The 17887-nt window shown below is 44.7% G+C and overlaps 5 protein-coding genes across 5 annotated transcripts; 2 read left to right on the top strand and 3 right to left on the bottom strand.

Moving 5' to 3' along the window:
- Nucleotides 1–880: 880 nt before the first annotated feature.
- Nucleotides 881–1875, bottom strand: LOC6587990 (putative glycine-rich cell wall structural protein 1). Its single transcript, XM_026991441.1, has 2 exons — nt 1820–1875; nt 881–1738 (listed from the first exon to the last, which is right to left on the bottom strand). Exons 1-2 carry the CDS (start codon nt 1835–1837, stop codon nt 1163–1165), a joined length of 594 nt encoding a protein of 197 aa, XP_026847242.1. The 5' UTR covers nt 1838–1875; the 3' UTR covers nt 881–1162.
- Nucleotides 1876–6349: 4474 nt separating this feature from the next.
- On the bottom strand, nt 6350–6995 carry LOC113566608 (cytochrome c oxidase subunit 7A1, mitochondrial). Its single transcript, XM_026993013.1, has 2 exons — nt 6938–6995; nt 6350–6875 (listed from the first exon to the last, which is right to left on the bottom strand). The coding sequence occupies exons 1-2, from the start codon at nt 6965–6967 to the stop codon at nt 6564–6566; spliced, it is 342 nt and encodes a 113-aa protein (XP_026848814.1). The 5' UTR covers nt 6968–6995; the 3' UTR covers nt 6350–6563.
- Nucleotides 6996–8420: 1425 nt separating this feature from the next.
- LOC6587719 (uncharacterized protein F21D5.5) lies at nt 8421–10149 on the top strand. Its single transcript, XM_002013356.2, has one exon. The coding sequence runs from the start codon at nt 8577–8579 to the stop codon at nt 10143–10145; it is 1569 nt and encodes a 522-aa protein (XP_002013392.1). The 5' UTR covers nt 8421–8576; the 3' UTR covers nt 10146–10149.
- LOC6588094 (ADP-ribosylation factor-like protein 2) lies at nt 10126–10889 on the bottom strand. The gene is made up of 3 exons (XM_002013357.2): nt 10772–10889; nt 10351–10705; nt 10126–10292 (listed from the first exon to the last, which is right to left on the bottom strand). The coding sequence occupies exons 1-3, from the start codon at nt 10834–10836 to the stop codon at nt 10158–10160; spliced, it is 555 nt and encodes a 184-aa protein (XP_002013393.1). The 5' UTR covers nt 10837–10889; the 3' UTR covers nt 10126–10157.
- Nucleotides 10890–11392: 503 nt separating this feature from the next.
- Nucleotides 11393–12204, top strand: LOC6587808 (cytochrome c oxidase subunit 7A, mitochondrial). Its single transcript, XM_002013358.2, has 3 exons — nt 11393–11473; nt 11620–11995; nt 12054–12204. Exons 1-2 carry the CDS (start codon nt 11456–11458, stop codon nt 11869–11871), a joined length of 270 nt encoding a protein of 89 aa, XP_002013394.1. The 5' UTR covers nt 11393–11455; the 3' UTR covers nt 11872–11995; nt 12054–12204.
- The last annotated feature ends 5683 nt before the right edge of the window (nt 12205–17887 follow it).

Raw genomic sequence — 17887 nt, forward strand, 5'->3', positions numbered from 1 at the left:
CTCCTCCTGGGCTGCATTTTGACCCAGTCTCTCGACTGCATCTGTCGCAATCTTCGCGTAATGAGCGCCTCTCAGGCCCCATCTCCACGTCGAGCACTTGCACGACGGGCATTGATGATGAGCGTGCTCCACAAGTGCGGCTGTGCGGCTGTGCGGCAGTGCCGGAGGAGGGGTGGCTGTCGAATTGAAAAGTGAAAGGATTTTTGAAGATGCTTGTTGGTATTTCATGTACGATATCTCACGTAAGGCCAGTGACAACTGGAATTGATATTTTGAATCCAATGCGAGTGAATCGATTGCATGGCCCCAAAAACGAGTTTAATTGGAATTGGTCTATGTAATATTGTTTTTTATAATGCGATATCTTCAAGTTTTCAAACCTGTACGATAGTAAACGGCGACATTTGTAAATCTTTATGGTTAGCACGACAAAGCTAATGATGATTTCTAAAGAATTCTTGAGTTTTTGGAGTAGGAAACTCTAAGAAAAAAACTGCTCATACTAAAAGAATCTTCTGTCTAAAAAATCCGAAAAAAGTAAAAAGATCATCAAAATTTTAACGGTGACAAAATTTACTATTTTTTTTATTATTTTCATACTTTTTTTGTTGTTTCTTTGTTTGTTTCATATAAAATAAAAACACTTACAAACTAATAATGCGTTATAACACTGTCTGGGGTGCTGATGGTGTTGTAATGGTTGTTGTTGTTTTCATGTTCGTTTTCAGCTTTTTTCTTGAGTTTTTTTTTTGTGTGTTTTGTGTGTAGTGAGAAAACTATTTACAAAGGTTCCAAAAAGAAAGGTGAAAACGAAACCGTTTCGAGTCGAAGTTTCATTGAGGGTTGGTTCGATCCGAAATCGGATTTTGGATGGGGTAGGAGAGACAGGGCTAGAGAATTACAGTCGCTGAGGGTTGGGGGTTAGATACTTGGATCGGGATCATCCACATCACTAGTCGAACTATGTGTTCCAGGTTCCAGAATACCCACATACGAGTATCATGTTGATTCCAATTGCTGTTCATGTTGTTGTTTGATGCTGGTTGGTGTCGTGTCGGGATTGGTTGCGGTATCGTCGTCGTAGTCGGTTAAATGTCGTCCATTCCGTCGGTATTCATTTTTGGCAGCGCAATTTGATTTTTGATCTGAGAGTCCTCTAGTTTTAGAAGGGCGCGCCATAGCTGCCGCCGGGCCTCGAGGGTGCGCCATATGAACCGGATGGGGGGCCGCTTGGGTAACCACCGCCACCACCACCGCCGCCGCCCTGCTGGGTGCTCTGCTGGGCGAACTGGGCAACCTGGATGGCCTGACGGACGCCTTCAAGATCGATGCCGACCACACGACCACCACCACCACCTCCGCCGGGCGCACCGTAGCTGCTCGAGGGAGGAGCACCGTAGCTGCTCGACGGACCGCTTGGGTAGCCACCGCCACCACCACCACCTCCACCACCTCCACCGCCGCCTCCCTGCTTGCTCTCCTCATTCAGCAGGATCTGGCGGACCTGCTCCAACAGCGCGGGATCAACATTCTGGCCCTCGGATGTCTGGAAGCCACCGCTGACGGCCTGGAAGCCGCCGCCGCCACCACCGCCGCCGCCGCCAAAAGAGGAGCCGCCGCCGCCAAATGAGGAACCGCCAAACGAGGAGCCGCCGCCACCGCCACCGCCTCCACGGGGATAGTTGTAGCCCGATGGGGGCTCCGCAGCGGCCAGCGCAGCTAGGGCGAACACTAAGAACTGCAATGCAAGGTAATGATGGTAATGGTAATCCAATTGTTCCACAATCCGCTTGGTCGGTCCTCTGGTCATCCTACTTACCACTGAGAAGGAGTTCATAGCCACGAGTTTTGTGTGTGTGGGGGAGAGAAGTGAAGTAAAATGATAAAGTAAATTTAGTTGCTTTCGAGTGGGGAACCAGCGACTGAATGCATCTCGAATGCCCGGACGGGCCCTCTTTATACCCATCGTCGTGGTCGTCGTCGTCGTTGTCGTCGTTTTCTTCGCTTGGGGTTTTCGTTTCGCTATCTTCGGCAACATCATTATCGCCGACACTCGCACACAGACACACACACACACACACACACACACACACATACACTAGTGGGGGGCACGGTACCTTCATCTTCAACTCGTTTTGGGGCAGAAGACGACGGCGCCTTGGCCAACTCCAACTCCATCTTCTTCTCCCAGCAGCAGCTCCTCAGTCCCCACTGCCCATTGCTTCGATGCATGTTGTTGTTGTGCTTCTCACAATAAAACAAAAATTTCCAAATGGCAAAAAGAAGAAATACACAAAGCTGAAACAAAAATAAAACAAAATAAAATAAAATGTCGCTAACGATTTTGGTATTTGAAATTTTCTTTGGCACTTTTCCTTCGATTCGCTTTTCCCGGCCAAACATCGAGACATCGTCGACATCGTCGGGTTGACTTGCGACATAGCCCCTGGACCAGGAAGTGATTTTTCCCAACGCGATTGATCTGTAGGGTAAATAACCTGACAGACGAGGCATCCAGCAGGACCCATGCCCAGTCTCACAGTGGTTAAATTATAAATATTTTGCAATAAAGGACGGCGACGCTCCTTTGGTTCCCATGACGAAACATCATTTCAGATTTCCCGTTGCCCTATGGCAATTCAAATTACGAATGCAATTGTCTTCCAACTCCCTAAAGAAAAGTGTGGAGGATGCATGTGCATCGTACAGTACATCCACATCCCCATCTCCATCTCCACCGCCCCATCGCCCCGTCGCTTCAGCGCAACGATTACGAAATGGACTGTGACTGGGAAAGACAAAGAAAGAGAAGATGGGTGTATAATACGTATAATCTCCAAGTGGAGCAGTAGGGCTCTGGCACGACGGCACAGGGCATATAATTAATGTTTCCCAAGGAGTTGAATTAAATTTACATTTACATACAGAGAGACAGTGTGAGGCTTAACCATCAAAGCCAGATCTGCTACAAAAAGAAGTTTAAAGACCTCAAACAAATGCCAATTTTCGTTTCCATTTCACTTTCGCACTCGCATTGCGTGAGTCACAAAAGGGAGCGAAGCTGATGATTATGAAACCGATCTGACCTCCAAATGAAACCAGAAATCTGTGAATTCTTGCAGAAGTGAAAGAAGTCTCCATGGGAATCCATTATGTCAGCAGATGCTCCTGTACGCCGTCTGAGGGAAGGCCCTCAACTCTCCGAAAGACAAAACTACTACAAAATGAAACTGAATCAAACTGGCAGTAAATTCAAGTAAATGAGGTTTATCTACCATCGCATCTCCCTCCCCTCTTTCCGTACATTCGAGTACTTTCGCGGAGCTGTAACCAAATCCTACTCTGGAGCATTGGCTAAGGGCGCGTTAGCCCCTTGAAACAGCATTCATGCTCCAAAGTGAAGGACTTTGCGGCGTGCTTCGTTGCGTGGCCGGGGCGCGATCTGCAATTAGAGTTGGGGGCAACAATGAGATGAAAGTCAACACTTAACACTCAACAGCAGCAGCAGCAGACGCAGACGCTAAATCATTTTCGAGTCTTGGTCTGTTTTGATCAGCTGTGGCGCTGTGGCGTTGTGGCGCTGGGGCTGCCACTGCCACTGTCCGGGACTGTCATTCGAGCCGTTAATTTGGTTTATTGTGGCCTGTCTTAAGACGAAGACGAAGATGAAGGTCTCTCCCTCCCAGCTGATGTCGTAATTCACTTTTTATTTTGTCGGTCTTTACTTTCTGCCATGTAATTGGAGTAACAGTTGTAAGGTCGCATTCGAAGACAGGTTCAGGGATGTACTCCCCCCATGTCTGAACTACACATATTTACACTGAACCCATCACTCGATTCGCTTCTGCGTCTATTTTTACACGCTTTTTGCAACTTTAATGAACCTCAACCTCTTTATTATACTCGAAGGCATATCTCAACAAATCCATCATTAACACGTCGTCTACTAGGTCAGCGCCGGATAGCAGACAGTAGACAGCAGACACCAGACAGCAATGATTTGGCTGTGGCGGTGGTTGCTATTTTCTGTTTTCCCAGCTTTGGCTCAAACAGAAACTCATTATTCGTGCGTAATTGTTATGACACTATAATTGGGCCGACTCGGGCAGAGCCAGAGAGCACTAGCAAAAGCTGGCAATAGACATTTGCCGGGCAGACGCGCATAAATTTTCAAAATAAAATCGATTCGAATGTGGCAGACAACGCCCTGAATCCATTGCAATTGCCAAATATTGCGAATTTGAGCGATATTTTAGTAAAAAGCATTGTGACTAGATGTGGCTTGGATTTGATTTTGTCTCGATTATCCTTGGGCTCCATCTCGTCGCATCACGGCGACACGTTTAACAGCTGGCGTATACGCAACATTAGAGACGACTCCATTCAGCCTTCTTTTTCGCAGTTTTCGCATTTGCAGTTTCTGATATCTTCAGGTGCATGCATCGTTGTCCATTTGAACATGCTAATCGACACCGAAACCTCTGCGCAGCAGCTGTGGCAGAGATGCGCACAAAAAGATTCCAGGCATATGATTAATGTTAAAGAGGAGGCCATTTTTCAAAGATGTGTATAAGGAGGGGAGAAAAAAAACTGACTATTCAAGCCTATTGATGACAGACAGAATCCGAGAGTATGACAAAAGTGTAATTGCTGGCTGGGGGATGAAGATGAGTGCGCAAAATGTTTGGTACCCAGGGCATACGCGTACATAGGCTGGCCATCGCTCCCCCCTCACATATCCAAGTTACATAAGGCGCCAACGCAGAAGAGTCCCCCGCTTCCCCAGCAGCTGGAGGCACTGGCAGTAGCAATAGTCAAAGCAATAACCTCATCGTCATCGTCATCCGCAGACATATCCACAGCCACAGCTGAGCCGAAAGCTGATGATCATCGGAGGCACCGTCTCCTATGGGCCACCTCTCCCTCTGCACCTCCACTCCTCTGGATGTCTCGCCATCATGGGCCAAGTGACGCTTCTGTCGTTTCCTCGAAAGAGACAAAACAAGTTTTTGGTGTGTGTCCAACGGCAGCGTGTGCTCCTAGCTTTATGTAAGTCAAGCGCGGAGACCGAGACCAACCATCCACCATCCAGCGGCATTCGGGCAGATGAGTAGACGGACGACGACGGTGCCGGAGGCGGCGGCGGCGGAGAAATTGCAATGCATATGCAATGCGAACCGAAAAACTAGGCAAAAACCGAAACGAGACACAAGAAAAGATGCAACATGGAAAAGCTGCAATTGAATGGGAAATTGCCGCGACACGTTTTTCGCCAAAGTCTGGAGCTGGGGGGGAGCTGTGGGAGCTGGTGACCGGTCGTTGGCGGTGTGGTGTCGATGACGATGGCAGTGTCTGAGTTGAGTTTGTTTTCCGCCTAAAAAGAGAAACATGTCCATACATGGGTGCGGGACAGGATGGGTCTGGGCCTGGGTGCTGTGCTGTGCTGCAGTTCTGCGAGCCAAGAGCCAACTTTAGCCTTTCGGGGTGCTAACCATTTGCTCAGCTTATGCAAAGCTCCTCAGCTGTTCAATTGTGGGGCCTTGCTGTTGCAACACCTCCAGATACTCGCAGACGGACCTAGCCACTGGACTGTGATCCACTCGCCATGTGGCCGCCACTTAGATGCCCCATTCATTCTCAAGGCACCATCGGCAGCAGCCGGCAGTCAAAAGTAAAAGTTCAAATGTGCAGCCAGCGGGGGGAATGAATGAATCTATCGAAAATCGAACCGCCGGCTGCTTGCTCATTTGGCCACAGTAATTATGCCACGATTTTGCATGGCCAGAGCCCAGCTCATCTTCTTTCTGTTTTTCGGTGTTTCTTCTTTCTCGTTTGGCAAATGCGTAAAGTGGCAAAGCAGAAAAAATATAAATGTTTTTACGAGACGGGTCTAAATGAGTTAATTAGGTTTTGCTGTAGAGTGCGGCCAGCGAGTGGTCTTAAGACCCACACTTGGCCATGGGCACTGCCAAGAAAGAGTAGGGGCAACGAAGCGGAAGGAAGAGAAATAAACATGCATATGCTCGCTAAAGGAATGTCTTAAATCATATTACCAGACTAACTGCAGAGGAGTTTTCTAAAAGAAAAAAAACCGTCATCACATTATATTTTCAAAGTACCATAGGATCGGAAATGAAAAATTAAAAAATAAACGGCTAAAAAACAACTCAATTCCCAAATGTCAATTTGACACATATTTTACTGGAATTCTACAAGTAAATCTACATATCTGTCTGGCGCCGCCACAACCATCTGCACGCCTATCGAATGCTCTATCGACAAGCCGCGGAAAGCAAAAAAGTTGTTATCGAAACCCAATTTATTTATTCTAGCCGGATAAGGACACAGCTGCAGAAAACGGGAATATTTCTTTTGATTTAATGTCACATGTTACTTTTGGGAGGGATGCGGCGCAGAAAGCACGACGATTTTGTATGTTTTAGTGTTACATGTTGAATTTGGGAGGGATGTGGAGCAGAAATGGTTGATTTAAGTGTCGCATTTTTTGATGACAGTCGTGGCACTTGTGTTGACTATCTGCATGTGTAAGTCGTTTATATACGTTAATTAAATATTATATATCCAAGCCAAAGCCAGACATCGCCCAAGATGCCTATGATGGCTAGGACCCAAGTCAGCCTATATAGAATGTTGTCCATGGGTCCGCCCTTGAGGAACACCGGCTTTCCATTGTTCTCCTGATATTGCCTCTGCAACTTGGCTATCTTCGGCGAGAGCTTGCCCTTGATTTTCTTCTGAGCCTGCATCAGGGAACCAGTTTGAAACAACCGCGGGGTCGCAAACACCTGCGGGGTCGCAAACATCCGCGGGGTAGCATACAGCGGAGACAACACTTGGGACCGGCGGAGCAACGGCTGTCAGAATACAAATTTGAAATATTTAACATTTCCCAAAATTGTATATTCAATTTACTTACGCGCAAGGAAAGTAACAAATTTCTTTGCATTTTGTTGAATAATTTTTTTTTAGACTTTATCGAATGAGATATTGTTTGCTACTGAAGGCGAGTTGACAAAATTTGGGATCGTTAGCGAAGTATATAGTGAAAAGCCTACTTTATCTTTGAATTTGATTTTGAAATTTAAACATAAACGACCAATGCCTTTTAGAATTGAGGAAATGTTTGTTATCCTATTCTCCAATGAATGCAGAAACCAGCCAGTCTCTGCTTCAACGGATACCTATTGACCAGAAACAATGTCGTTACATTACCTAAAATTAGCATATCTTGTAAAAAATTTATGTATAAATTTGATAAAAATATGTTTTCAGGGATGAGGGTCCCTAGTCATGACTAGGTCATCTTTTTCGCTCATTGAAGCCATAGAAAATATAATGGCCAATACATGGCCATAATCAAGTATAAAATTGATTCATCAATGGGATAAAGTTATGTGAGCATGGTTGAAAGTTCTATCTTGCTGGTAATATTCGACGGAATAAAGAATTGAGCAATTGGATACTCTTTTGTTTATGCTACTGTTGTATGAGCAAAAGGCAACTCCTGGGCAGCTCCTGGGGCAGCGACTTGTGGAGCTTGGCGCCCCACGGCACGGACGAAAGACGCAATGGCCCTACGCATACGCATACTGATATGTCCATCTCCACGTCGTCCGCGTACCCCAGCGTTCTTGCCTCCAGGGATAACGCGTCCCCCAGCGTTGCCGCCTCCAGGGGTTCCGCGTCCACGGGCTCCACGTCCATTGGCGGCTCCAGCACCAAAGGCTCCACGTCCATTGGCACCAACACCAAAGGCACCACGAGCGATGCCACCACGTCCACGTCCAGAGAAATAATTAATAACCGTATGTGGCATCTGGAATAATATAAAAATTAATATCGGCACATATCGCATCTCTATCGCCTACAAAATCGGAGAAAAGATTCAACAAAATCAACATCTAAGAACTGTAGAGGTTCACTACATTCCCGGACACGCTAATATCCCTCACAACACTTCAGTTGACGCAGCAGCGAAAGAAGCCCACAGACGAGGAAAATACACAGTGGTTAAATGGAACCTTAAAGACGCTATGTGTGAAATACACAGAATTTTAAAAGCAGAATGGGAGAGAATGGGTTTGCTAGTGTCAAGCACCGAGGTTACTGCTCGCTTTTCCCCTCAACATTATCCAAACCGTGGTTACTAAATTCTTAAAGTGACGCTAAGAGAATCAACAGACTGCTTGGTGGTAACACATGGTAACATGCATGTAGTTATACATGCGATAGTATCGAAAACGCCTCGCATGTAATTTTCAATTGTACCAAATAAAACACAAGGCAAAACTTTCCATCTCTAAGTTATTATTAAGATATTTACAAATTCTTTGAAAAAGAAAACAGCAGCGCGTACCAAACTAATTGACTTCATCGACGAAATTAATGTAAAGCTATAAACAGTACTCCAACATCTTCTATTCTTTGACTTGGCAATTTCCACCTTCAAAAGGCGGGCGGCAAAATAATCCCACGCTACTACACGGGTAGCATGGTAGCTTAAACCCTCAAAAAAAGAATGTTGTTTACCTTTTTTATTTCCAAAAAACCAAGATATGTCGTTGGCTAAATACCTAAATCGATCCGTGGGCATAGAGGCTGTGTCGAGAACCTGCACCCTCAGGCCAACGGAAGCCGAACATAGCGCCATACGTTTGTCCGCGGGAGAGAACTTTGTGGGACGCAGCAAGGAAACCGGGATACGGGATTCGCGCTGCTCCAAGCAGCAGCTTCGATTGCAAGTGGACCCCAAGAGCTGTGGCATTACCTTGAAGGTTCTGGGCATGAACCCGTGCGGCATTAACGGAGTGATGGTTATGCAGCACTCGGAATGCGCGCTGAAGCACGGCGATCTGGTGGAGATTGTCTACGGCCGTCATGGCTACGAAGTCATATTTAGCCCTCCACCAGTGGATTCTACTGTGTCCGTCCCAGAGGAAGACGCACTAGCTGTGTCCGCATCTGCCACTGTGGAGGAGAAATGGGCTTCAGTATCCAATGGAAAATTGGTCATCTACACCAGCGCTGGAGTCGTGGCCTCCGGGAAAATTGCCGGCTACGATATGGACGGCACCATTATTAAGACAAAGTCGGGCAATGTATTCCCCAAGACCACGGACGACTGGCAGATTATCTTTCCAGAGGTGCCAGAGAAACTTAAAAAATTGCACAATGATGGCTTTAAGATCTGTTTCTTCACCAACCAGGCCGGTATTGCACGCGGCAAAGTATCCCTGGATGACTTCAAGGTCAAGATAAAGCTAATTGTTAAGAAGTTGGGTGTACCTATCCAAGTTTTCATAGCTATCGGCGGTGGATATTACCGCAAGCCGCTTCCCGGCATGTGGGAGCACCTCAAGAACGAAATGAATGACGGGGTAGACATACAGCTGGACCGTTGCTTCTTTGTCGGCGATGCCGCTGGGAGACCCGAAATGGGCAAGGGAGCGACCAAGCAGCGCAAGGATCACTCGCTGGCCGATCGACTTTTCGCCTTCAACATTGGCCTCTCGTTCTACACACCAGAAGTACATTTCCTGGGCAAACGATTGGAGCAGTGGAACAAGCCCGACTTTGATCCCACTTGCGTGCACGACCAAATAGCCCAGTTTGAGCCAAATGATGTCCACTTCGACGAGGACTCGTGTGAGATGATCATCATGGTCGGCCTGCCCGGATCTGGGAAGAGTCACTTCTGTGCCGAGGTGCTGCAGAGTCGCGGCTATGAAATTGTCAATGCAGACACCTTGGGCAGCACGCAGTCCTGTCTGAATACCTGCAAACGCTTGCTGAGCTCTGGAAAATCGTGTGTGGTGGACAATACCAATGTGGATGCAGCGTCCCGAAAAAAGTTCCTTGCCCTGGCAGGCGAGCTAAAAGTTCCCTGCCGCTGCTTTGTGATGAACGTGTCCACGGCTCAGGTTAAGCATAATATTGCCTTTCGCGAACTCTTGGAAACGCCGCACTCGCAAATCAGCGACATGGTCTTCAACATGATGAAGAAGAAGTACAAGGAACCGACGCTCGACGAAGGTTTCGCCACCATAAACAGAGTAAATTTTGTGCCGAAGTTTGTCGACGAGAAGGAAAAGAGGCTGTACAAGATGTATTTGGTGGAAAAGTAAAACGATTCCGCTTTAATCTAATGTGAATATTCGCTTTGCAATGTCTCCAATGAGCCAGTCCATGGAGCTGAGCAGCTTCTCCCCAGTGACAGCGCTTACGCCAACCACCAGCCAGTGGTGAGTGGTGATGTCATCCAAATGTAGTATCTACAAATTATGCCATTTAATGTTAATAAATAATATTTAATTTGACTAGTTTTCTCACCTCTTTGATTTCGTTCGAGTTAAGCGCCCCGGGCAGATCCTGTTTGTTGCAGAGCACCAGCAAGGTGGCTCCGGCCAGGCGTTCCTCCTCGAGGAGTACCTGCAGCTCCTGTCGGCACGAGTCCAGGCGCATCCGATCAGCACTGTCCACCACCCACACCAGGCCATCGGTGCACTCAAAGTAGTTGCGCCAGTAAGAGCGAAGAGAGCGCTGACCGCCCACATCCCACATGTTCAGGGTGTAGCCATTGTGCTCCAGTGTCTTGATGTTGAAGCCCAGAGTGGGCGAGATTTCGTCTATGGATTCGCCATTAAAGCGCTTCAGAATGGTTGTCTTTCCGGCATTGTCCAAACCGCTGCAAAAAAGCATAACAATGAATCACAACTTGTTTGGCTCGCCGCAAAGTTTCATTAAAACTCACAGCAGCAAAATGCGCATCTCCTTCTCCTTCTGTCGCATCTTTTTTAATACTGTGAGGAAGCCCATGGCGACTCCTGAGAGATATGATAGCCTACAAGCTATAAATTAACTATAAAATCAGCAGCTGCTTATGTTTTGATTGAGTGTGAATTAGAGGTGTCAAACCATCAATGGCACCATCGATAGTATCGATGTTTTGGTGCTAGTTGCCACTATCGATGGTTTGACAGCTCTAGTGAATACCCTCAAATTATACCCAGATATACCGTCTTAAAAATATACCGAAAATATACTGACGAATTCAAGTTCTGTTATCCATATTCCTCGTTTTTGATATTCCTTCAGATATTACCAGCTAGCTAAGAAACTCAGCGCTGCCCACATAATTTTACCCAATTAATAAACCTATTTTCTACATGACTTGTTTATTTTAAATACTTGCTTTACCATTTCTGCTTAAATATAGCTTTTAAAGTGAAATTTAATAAAATAAAAATATACCATTATATACCGCAAATATACCGTCTACTCAAATTTGACCTAAAAAAATACCGAAAAGTATTAAAAATACAACGGGGTGGCAGCGCTAATTCTCCAAAACAGCTGTCATAATTTGTCCGGATTTTCAGCCCAGAAAAACTTTTCTCGCGTTTAGCTAAAAATATATAATAATATCTTCAGCAAAATGATGAACCTGTCGAGAGTGAGTAAAATTTTGCGACTGGAAATAGCCCAAAGGCACTGCTGGATGTGGAGCATTCCTCCAGGGCCTGGGAAAATATAGTTCACGGGCAATTACGTAAGGGCGCTGGAGCTCCGCCGAACTAACCGCACATTTTCCTTTTGCAGGCCGTTGTCCGCAGCTTTGCCACCACCACGAGCCGCCGCTCCACCGCTGTCGGCAAGGAGCAGATCGAGAAGGGATACTTTGAGATCCGCAAGGTTCAGGAGCACTTCCAGAAGAAGGATGGCAAGCCCGTCTTCCTCAAGGGCTCCGCTGTCGACAGTGTGCTGTACCGCGTCACAGTGGCACTGGCTCTGGTTGGCATTGGTGGCATGACCAAGCTCTTCTACGACCTGAGCGTGCCCAAGACGGAATAATAGAGTGCTTGCAGCATATTCTACCTTTAAGCTAAGCCGCTAACCAACAGCAAATCCGCAATCCAGCCCCGTACCACATTTGTTTTGCAGTGTAGTTGCCTTATATTTCCCCTTTTTTGATTGTGTGAGTGCCTGCATTTATCATAGCGAAATCAATAATTCAAAAAGTCTTTGTATTGCAGAGCTCAGCCCGCAATACCTGGTCAAGATAAAACTCCTACGCCCCAGAACGTTACTTTGTGTTAGAATTAACTAAGTTTTGATGTGTAACCGAACATTCGCAAGAGCATTTAAAGCGTGGAAATATAAGAGCCTGGCCGTAAAGTAATCAAATTTCATGTATCTTAATGTGGCTGCTGCTGTCTGGGTCCAGGAAAACCATGTTTCCATTCCCCCCTTCTATAATATTGCAATGACATTAAGTAAACGAGCAGCCGCCGCTCTTTTTCGATGGCAGATCTCAGAGGGGCTGCAGTGGGGACATGGGGAACGACCAGGCAGTCTGTTTTATAAATCAAAGGGCGGCAACTCGGCGCGTTGCCATTGGCATGGAAATGCATTTTAAATCGAGCGAATCATGTTGCGCTTTAACACAAACACAAACCCGAGCCGAGCCCGCTGCATGTTTATTAATACTCGCCGCAAGGGAGAGGCAGAGGCGGCATAGTGCAGTGCTGCAAAATATGCAATTCAAGGCATTTTTTCATTAGTTATTTCTCCATAAACACTTAAATAAAACTAAAGCGTTAAAAATTATGAAAACATCCGCCGCCGCTTTATGAATTTTCCTTTGCATTTTCACACACACTCGCACATGTGTACAGTGCGTTTCCAGAATATTAAGAACATTTTGTGTTGTACCGAAGACTACAAAATATGTTACTACCAATTCCGCACCGCTGCCTTCTCGGCCTTGCCTGTTCAGTCAATGTCTTGGACAGTTGAGTCGCAGACAAGACTTACTTTTCGGACCGAAAATTCCAACCACAAATACACACTCTTTGTCCATGGACATAAGTCGATATTGTATTGTCTTCCAGGATTATAATTTTGATAATTTAAATTAAAAGAATAGAAATGATTTCATTAGAAAAAGTTTTGACTGAAGGGAAGCATTAAATGATCTGTTTCAAAATATATCTGAATGCTATTCCATAAACCCACAATATCCTCAGATCTTCTACTTTTTCAGACATCTACCTTGCACTCCCGAAACGCACTGTCTTCCCATCCGTTGGGGTGAAAAAACAATCTCTTCACTTTTTCCCGTGTTAGTCTGCCGTTACGTTACGGCCCATTTGAACTTCGAGATGTGCGCGCGAAACGAAACGCATAAAATGGGCTCCCAGCGAGTTCACCGTTAACACATTTGGAACCGAGAGCTTCTGCGTAGGTGGCTAAGTGGCACTACATCTACATCTCGTGATCTATTTTCATGTGAAGAGCAAACATTGTAACCCTTTTCCCTGAATCCCTGCAATCCTCTATTAATTTTTGGGAGTAGTTCCAAAGTGAACAAGATATTTTTGGTTTTTTAATTAAAGTTTCGCTTGCCCCGAAGAGAACATTGTGATGCACATGTCGCAAACTTATTATATTTCATAGACTGTGAAAAATTTAAATGAACACAGAATGCCAAACGTTGGCATGACTGTGGCCCCGGGTCTGGTCGGGCCCGGACTCCGGAGTAACGTAACTGCGACTGGGTGTGCACCACAACCGTTCCACATGACTGCCCACAGCCAAATTACAATAATAACTCAAAAAGCATAGAAGATGCCAAGCTAAATGCTCTTCTCCTCCTTTGCCAAAAACAATATGGAAAACAAAAACCAAATCGGGGAAGGGAATCGAGCGCCCTGGCACGCCACGGCAGGGCAGGGGCAGGCCGGGAATGAGATGCGGATGCGTGTAGAATTAAGAATCGAAAAATGTGTTTCATTAAATGTTATTTATAGTCGGCAATTTTATGCATTTAAAGCGCGTCTATCAACGGCAGCATCTGAGGAGCCATGCGGAAACGGCACCGACGCCATATTGAAATTTAAACGCGGCTCTCTCGTTTGAAGCAAAGGGTGATGTGATCAAGGGATAGAGAACGAGAGAGTCAACCGCGAGTCAAGAGAGATACCGATTATAATCGTAGAACTCCATGATGCCATAGGGCTTCCCAAACTTTCACCTTTCCATTCCTTTGTTTGATGTTTGCTTTTTGCTTTCGCTTCTTTTTCACCATTTCGTAGATGAATTTTTAGATGCAGTTCACGTGAAATATGGCCGGGTCCTGGTCTGGGGATGCCAGGGTCCCAGTGCATATATGAGCTGCCGGTCCGTAGCAGCCGCAGCCACAAATCAGAATGCCGTTGAAGCGTTCAAGTGCAACGAGCATGAAGAGAACTCGCTGCCTTCGTCGTCTCCAACTTCCCCCCAACTTCATCTCTGTATATCCATATCCATCTGCATCTCCGTCTCTGATTGTCGTTGTCGGCAGATCTCGGCAACTTTCAGATGAGCAACCGCTGAGTGAGCATCATCAACGTTTCGTCAGATTGTCGCTGTCTGCGCCCTGGTATATGTACGTACTCGTAGTACTCGCCAGTAGTCAAACCTTTGGGTGATTTTTTTATGATTTTTTTGTGTTTTTGTGTGTTTGCCCAGCGAAACCCGTTTGGCCTGTTAACACTTCGATTACAGCTCAACTCTTTCCCTCGGTCCGTTGCTGGGAGGGGGAGAGGGGGATTAGATGCTTGCTACGGACACGGACCCCGGTCGCCGGGCACCTTGGGTGGTCCACGTTCCCGTCCGGTCGGACTATTAGTTAAATTTTGATTTATTTGTACTTCAATTAGTCGTTGAACAAATCTGTTTATTTATTTGCTTTTAATTATTGTTAGAAACCACAAAGCCGTGCCACTGCCTCAGCCTCGGGTCGGTCGGCTCTTTATGGTGTGTCTTCGTCTCCTGCCTGACCGAAGAAGGTTTTTAATTAGCACCAACAATATAATTCACAAAAAGCCATCTTCAAATACCCGAGGATTTCTTCAAATGTTAATGGAATCTCAAACGATTCAAATGCAAACAGAGTTTTGTTTTTCAAAAAATTTCTCAAGACAATTGATCGATGGAAAAACAAAATGCATACAATTTAATATTTGCAAATCTGGAATTACTATACAAATTTAAAAATTTATACAGAAAATGCTCTTATGACTACCGGAAAAATCCAGAAAACAATCCAACTAAGAATTCCAGCAAAGTATATTTTTATTATGGCATTATCTTTTTGTTAAGCAAACAGAATATTTTCCTTTCCATTTTATTTGCGTCTGGGATCCTAATAAATATGGAAATACCTGAGCATCATCTGCTATGCAAAACAATAATCGAGTAATTATATTTTGATATAGTTCTGCATCCATGGCTGCATTTTTGGGGCCTTCTGGTAGCACAAACAAACAAAAACAGATTCCATGCCTTGCCGGAAAATGCCGGAGTACATTTCATTAAAAATATATAAACCGTAACGGACTCGACCCCGGTCTCAGTTCCAGCTCCATCTCCTGGGGAATTAGGCGTGAAAGAGATGCGCCGGCAAACCGAAACCCGAACAGAGCAGAAACACATGTCCAGGTCGAGCATTGGGGATGGGTGATGGGAAGTCTTTGGTCAGCCCGCATACGCAACCGGTACCGGGGATCGGGAACAGCTTCATCTTCGATGCTCGTTAGCAGTGACCGTGAGCGAGCGAACGTGTGGGATGCGGGGTTTGGGATCAGGTGACAGGTTTGCTGCGGTATGTTGCCTCTCAAGTGAGCCGGGTATACGTTTACACCAATAATTCATCGTCAACTGCAGTTGCAGCGATCCGTGTTACGTCCTTCCCTCAAGAGCTCCGAGGGCACAGGACTCAAGTGCTTACATAATCACGTGTTGATGCTGTCCAAGATGTACGAGGGTTCTCTTCTTTTTGGAGTGCCGCTGCCGTAGACAATTTGACGCTTCCGTCCTTTCGGACTGTTGTACGGTTCACACCCATCTGGCCGTAACCTTATGCAAGCTGCCCGCCGCTGGATGTGTCAATTTTATAGCGTATTTGCCACTTTATGACATTTGATGCTGCTTCTGCCACTTGGCCTGCTCCTTGGACTGCGCTGCGCTCTCATCCCACCCCATCCTCGCACCCTTGGCTCTTTTGTTTTCTCAAGTGTCTGGCATACACTCCTTCGACTGTTATCTCTGGCTGTCGTTGCTCAACCCAGAAACTCAACAAAAATAGTAGGCTCTATGAGTCGGTGGACCGCATATTTATATACCCTTTCGATTTTATCTTGAGAAACATACATACATATGTACCAATTACAGCAATTACTAAAAACTCTGAATTTCAATATATTAAAAACATCTTGAGAAACACAGGAACGTTATAATTGGCTTAAATAGTGGTCTTTAATAAATGTAATTATGATTTAAATAAAATTATGGGTTCGGTCGGCTCCTGCTGTTTCGTGTTCAAAGTTCCAAACATCTGGCAAAAATCACGGTATCCTCTGAAAGTGTATAAAAAAGAAGAAGCTGATGCGGAAAAGGAAAAGCGAATGGGATATAGAGGGAGATAGAGAAAGATACAGAGTAAAGCAGAGAGAAAAACGCATAATATTCATTTGTTATGCTTGTCATTTGTCACTGGCCCTGGCTGCCGGCAACTTCAAAGCCTGTCACCCAATTTGTTAAACGCGGAGACAATTTTGTCATCGTCTTCTCTCCAAACTCTCCTCCACATCGTTCCGATCCCCATGACACTGTTTTGTCACCAAGCTTCAGCCACAAGAGGGAGGGAGGAGATTTCTTAGCTTTCGCATGTGGCCAATTATTTTGTAAGTTGAGAAATGCTCAATATCCATTGCCATTAATGGAATTTCCGTTGCGATATAATATGTAGGTTCGTATTTATACATATGTTTACATATTTTTATGTATGTATGTCTGTATATCTGCTTAAAAGGTTATACAATATGAAAGTAGCTTAGGATCTCATATTTTTGTTTCATGAATATAGTTACTTTTGATGTAGTCTATTCTACATTTTTTGAATTAGAAGAAAAAGAATGACTTGGGTTGAATTCGGACACAAATTTCTTGTTTTTTAGTACTCAACAGATAATCAGTTACATTAAATATGCAACTAAATTAAATATGTAAGTACAAACATGGCGAAAAGTCTTTTAAATAAGGTTCATTTAATCTAAACATAAAACAGTTTAAAATAAATAATTAAAAATAAATTACTCGTGTTGGGAACATACATATACCTATGTACATATGTACATAATCCAAATATATGAATTATATTAAAAACAAATATTTTTTAATTTAATGGTAAAATGTAAGTGAACACAATTTCTTTTTACGATTTCCACTATCGATGCAAATACATACATACCGATGTATAGATGTTTCTTAGGGCTTTTTCCTCTGTGTGTATGTTTTTATAGATATTCTAATACATTTTTAAAAATTTCTCTCCATTAATCTAAGAGTATTCGTCTACATACATATGTACATATATACATACATATGTATAGATATATGTACACAGTCCTATATACATTTGAATTTCTGTAAAATTTACATATGTATGTATAATGGTAGAATTCATGTTTCCCAAAAAAGTAAGCTTATTTTTGAAACCGTATTAGAATTGTCTATCTTTATACAACTTTAAAAAAGATTCATGGGATATAATTATCAGACAAAGAAATTTCAGAAATGTTGATACAAATATTCAGAATGGCGATCGTCAAAATCGAATATCCCTAAAGATCGGTGAGCAAACAGGAAAGAGAGTGAGAGAGAAAGAGCGAGAGACTGTTGACTGGTAGTGGGAGAGAGAAACGAATTGGATTTGCAACAAAAGGTAAGAGCAGGTAAGCGTGAGCCGCCTGCCCAAGGAGGCGTGTCCAAAGAATCAGTGTGTGTCTGCCTGTACGTGAGACGAACCCACACAAAGACAGCACAC

The sequence above is a fragment of the Drosophila persimilis genome, unplaced genomic scaffold (genome assembly GCF_003286085.1).
Source record: "Drosophila persimilis strain 14011-0111.01,24,50 unplaced genomic scaffold, DperRS2 tig00000000-arrow-pilon, whole genome shotgun sequence".
Lineage (NCBI taxonomy): Eukaryota > Metazoa > Arthropoda > Insecta > Diptera > Drosophilidae > Drosophila > Drosophila persimilis.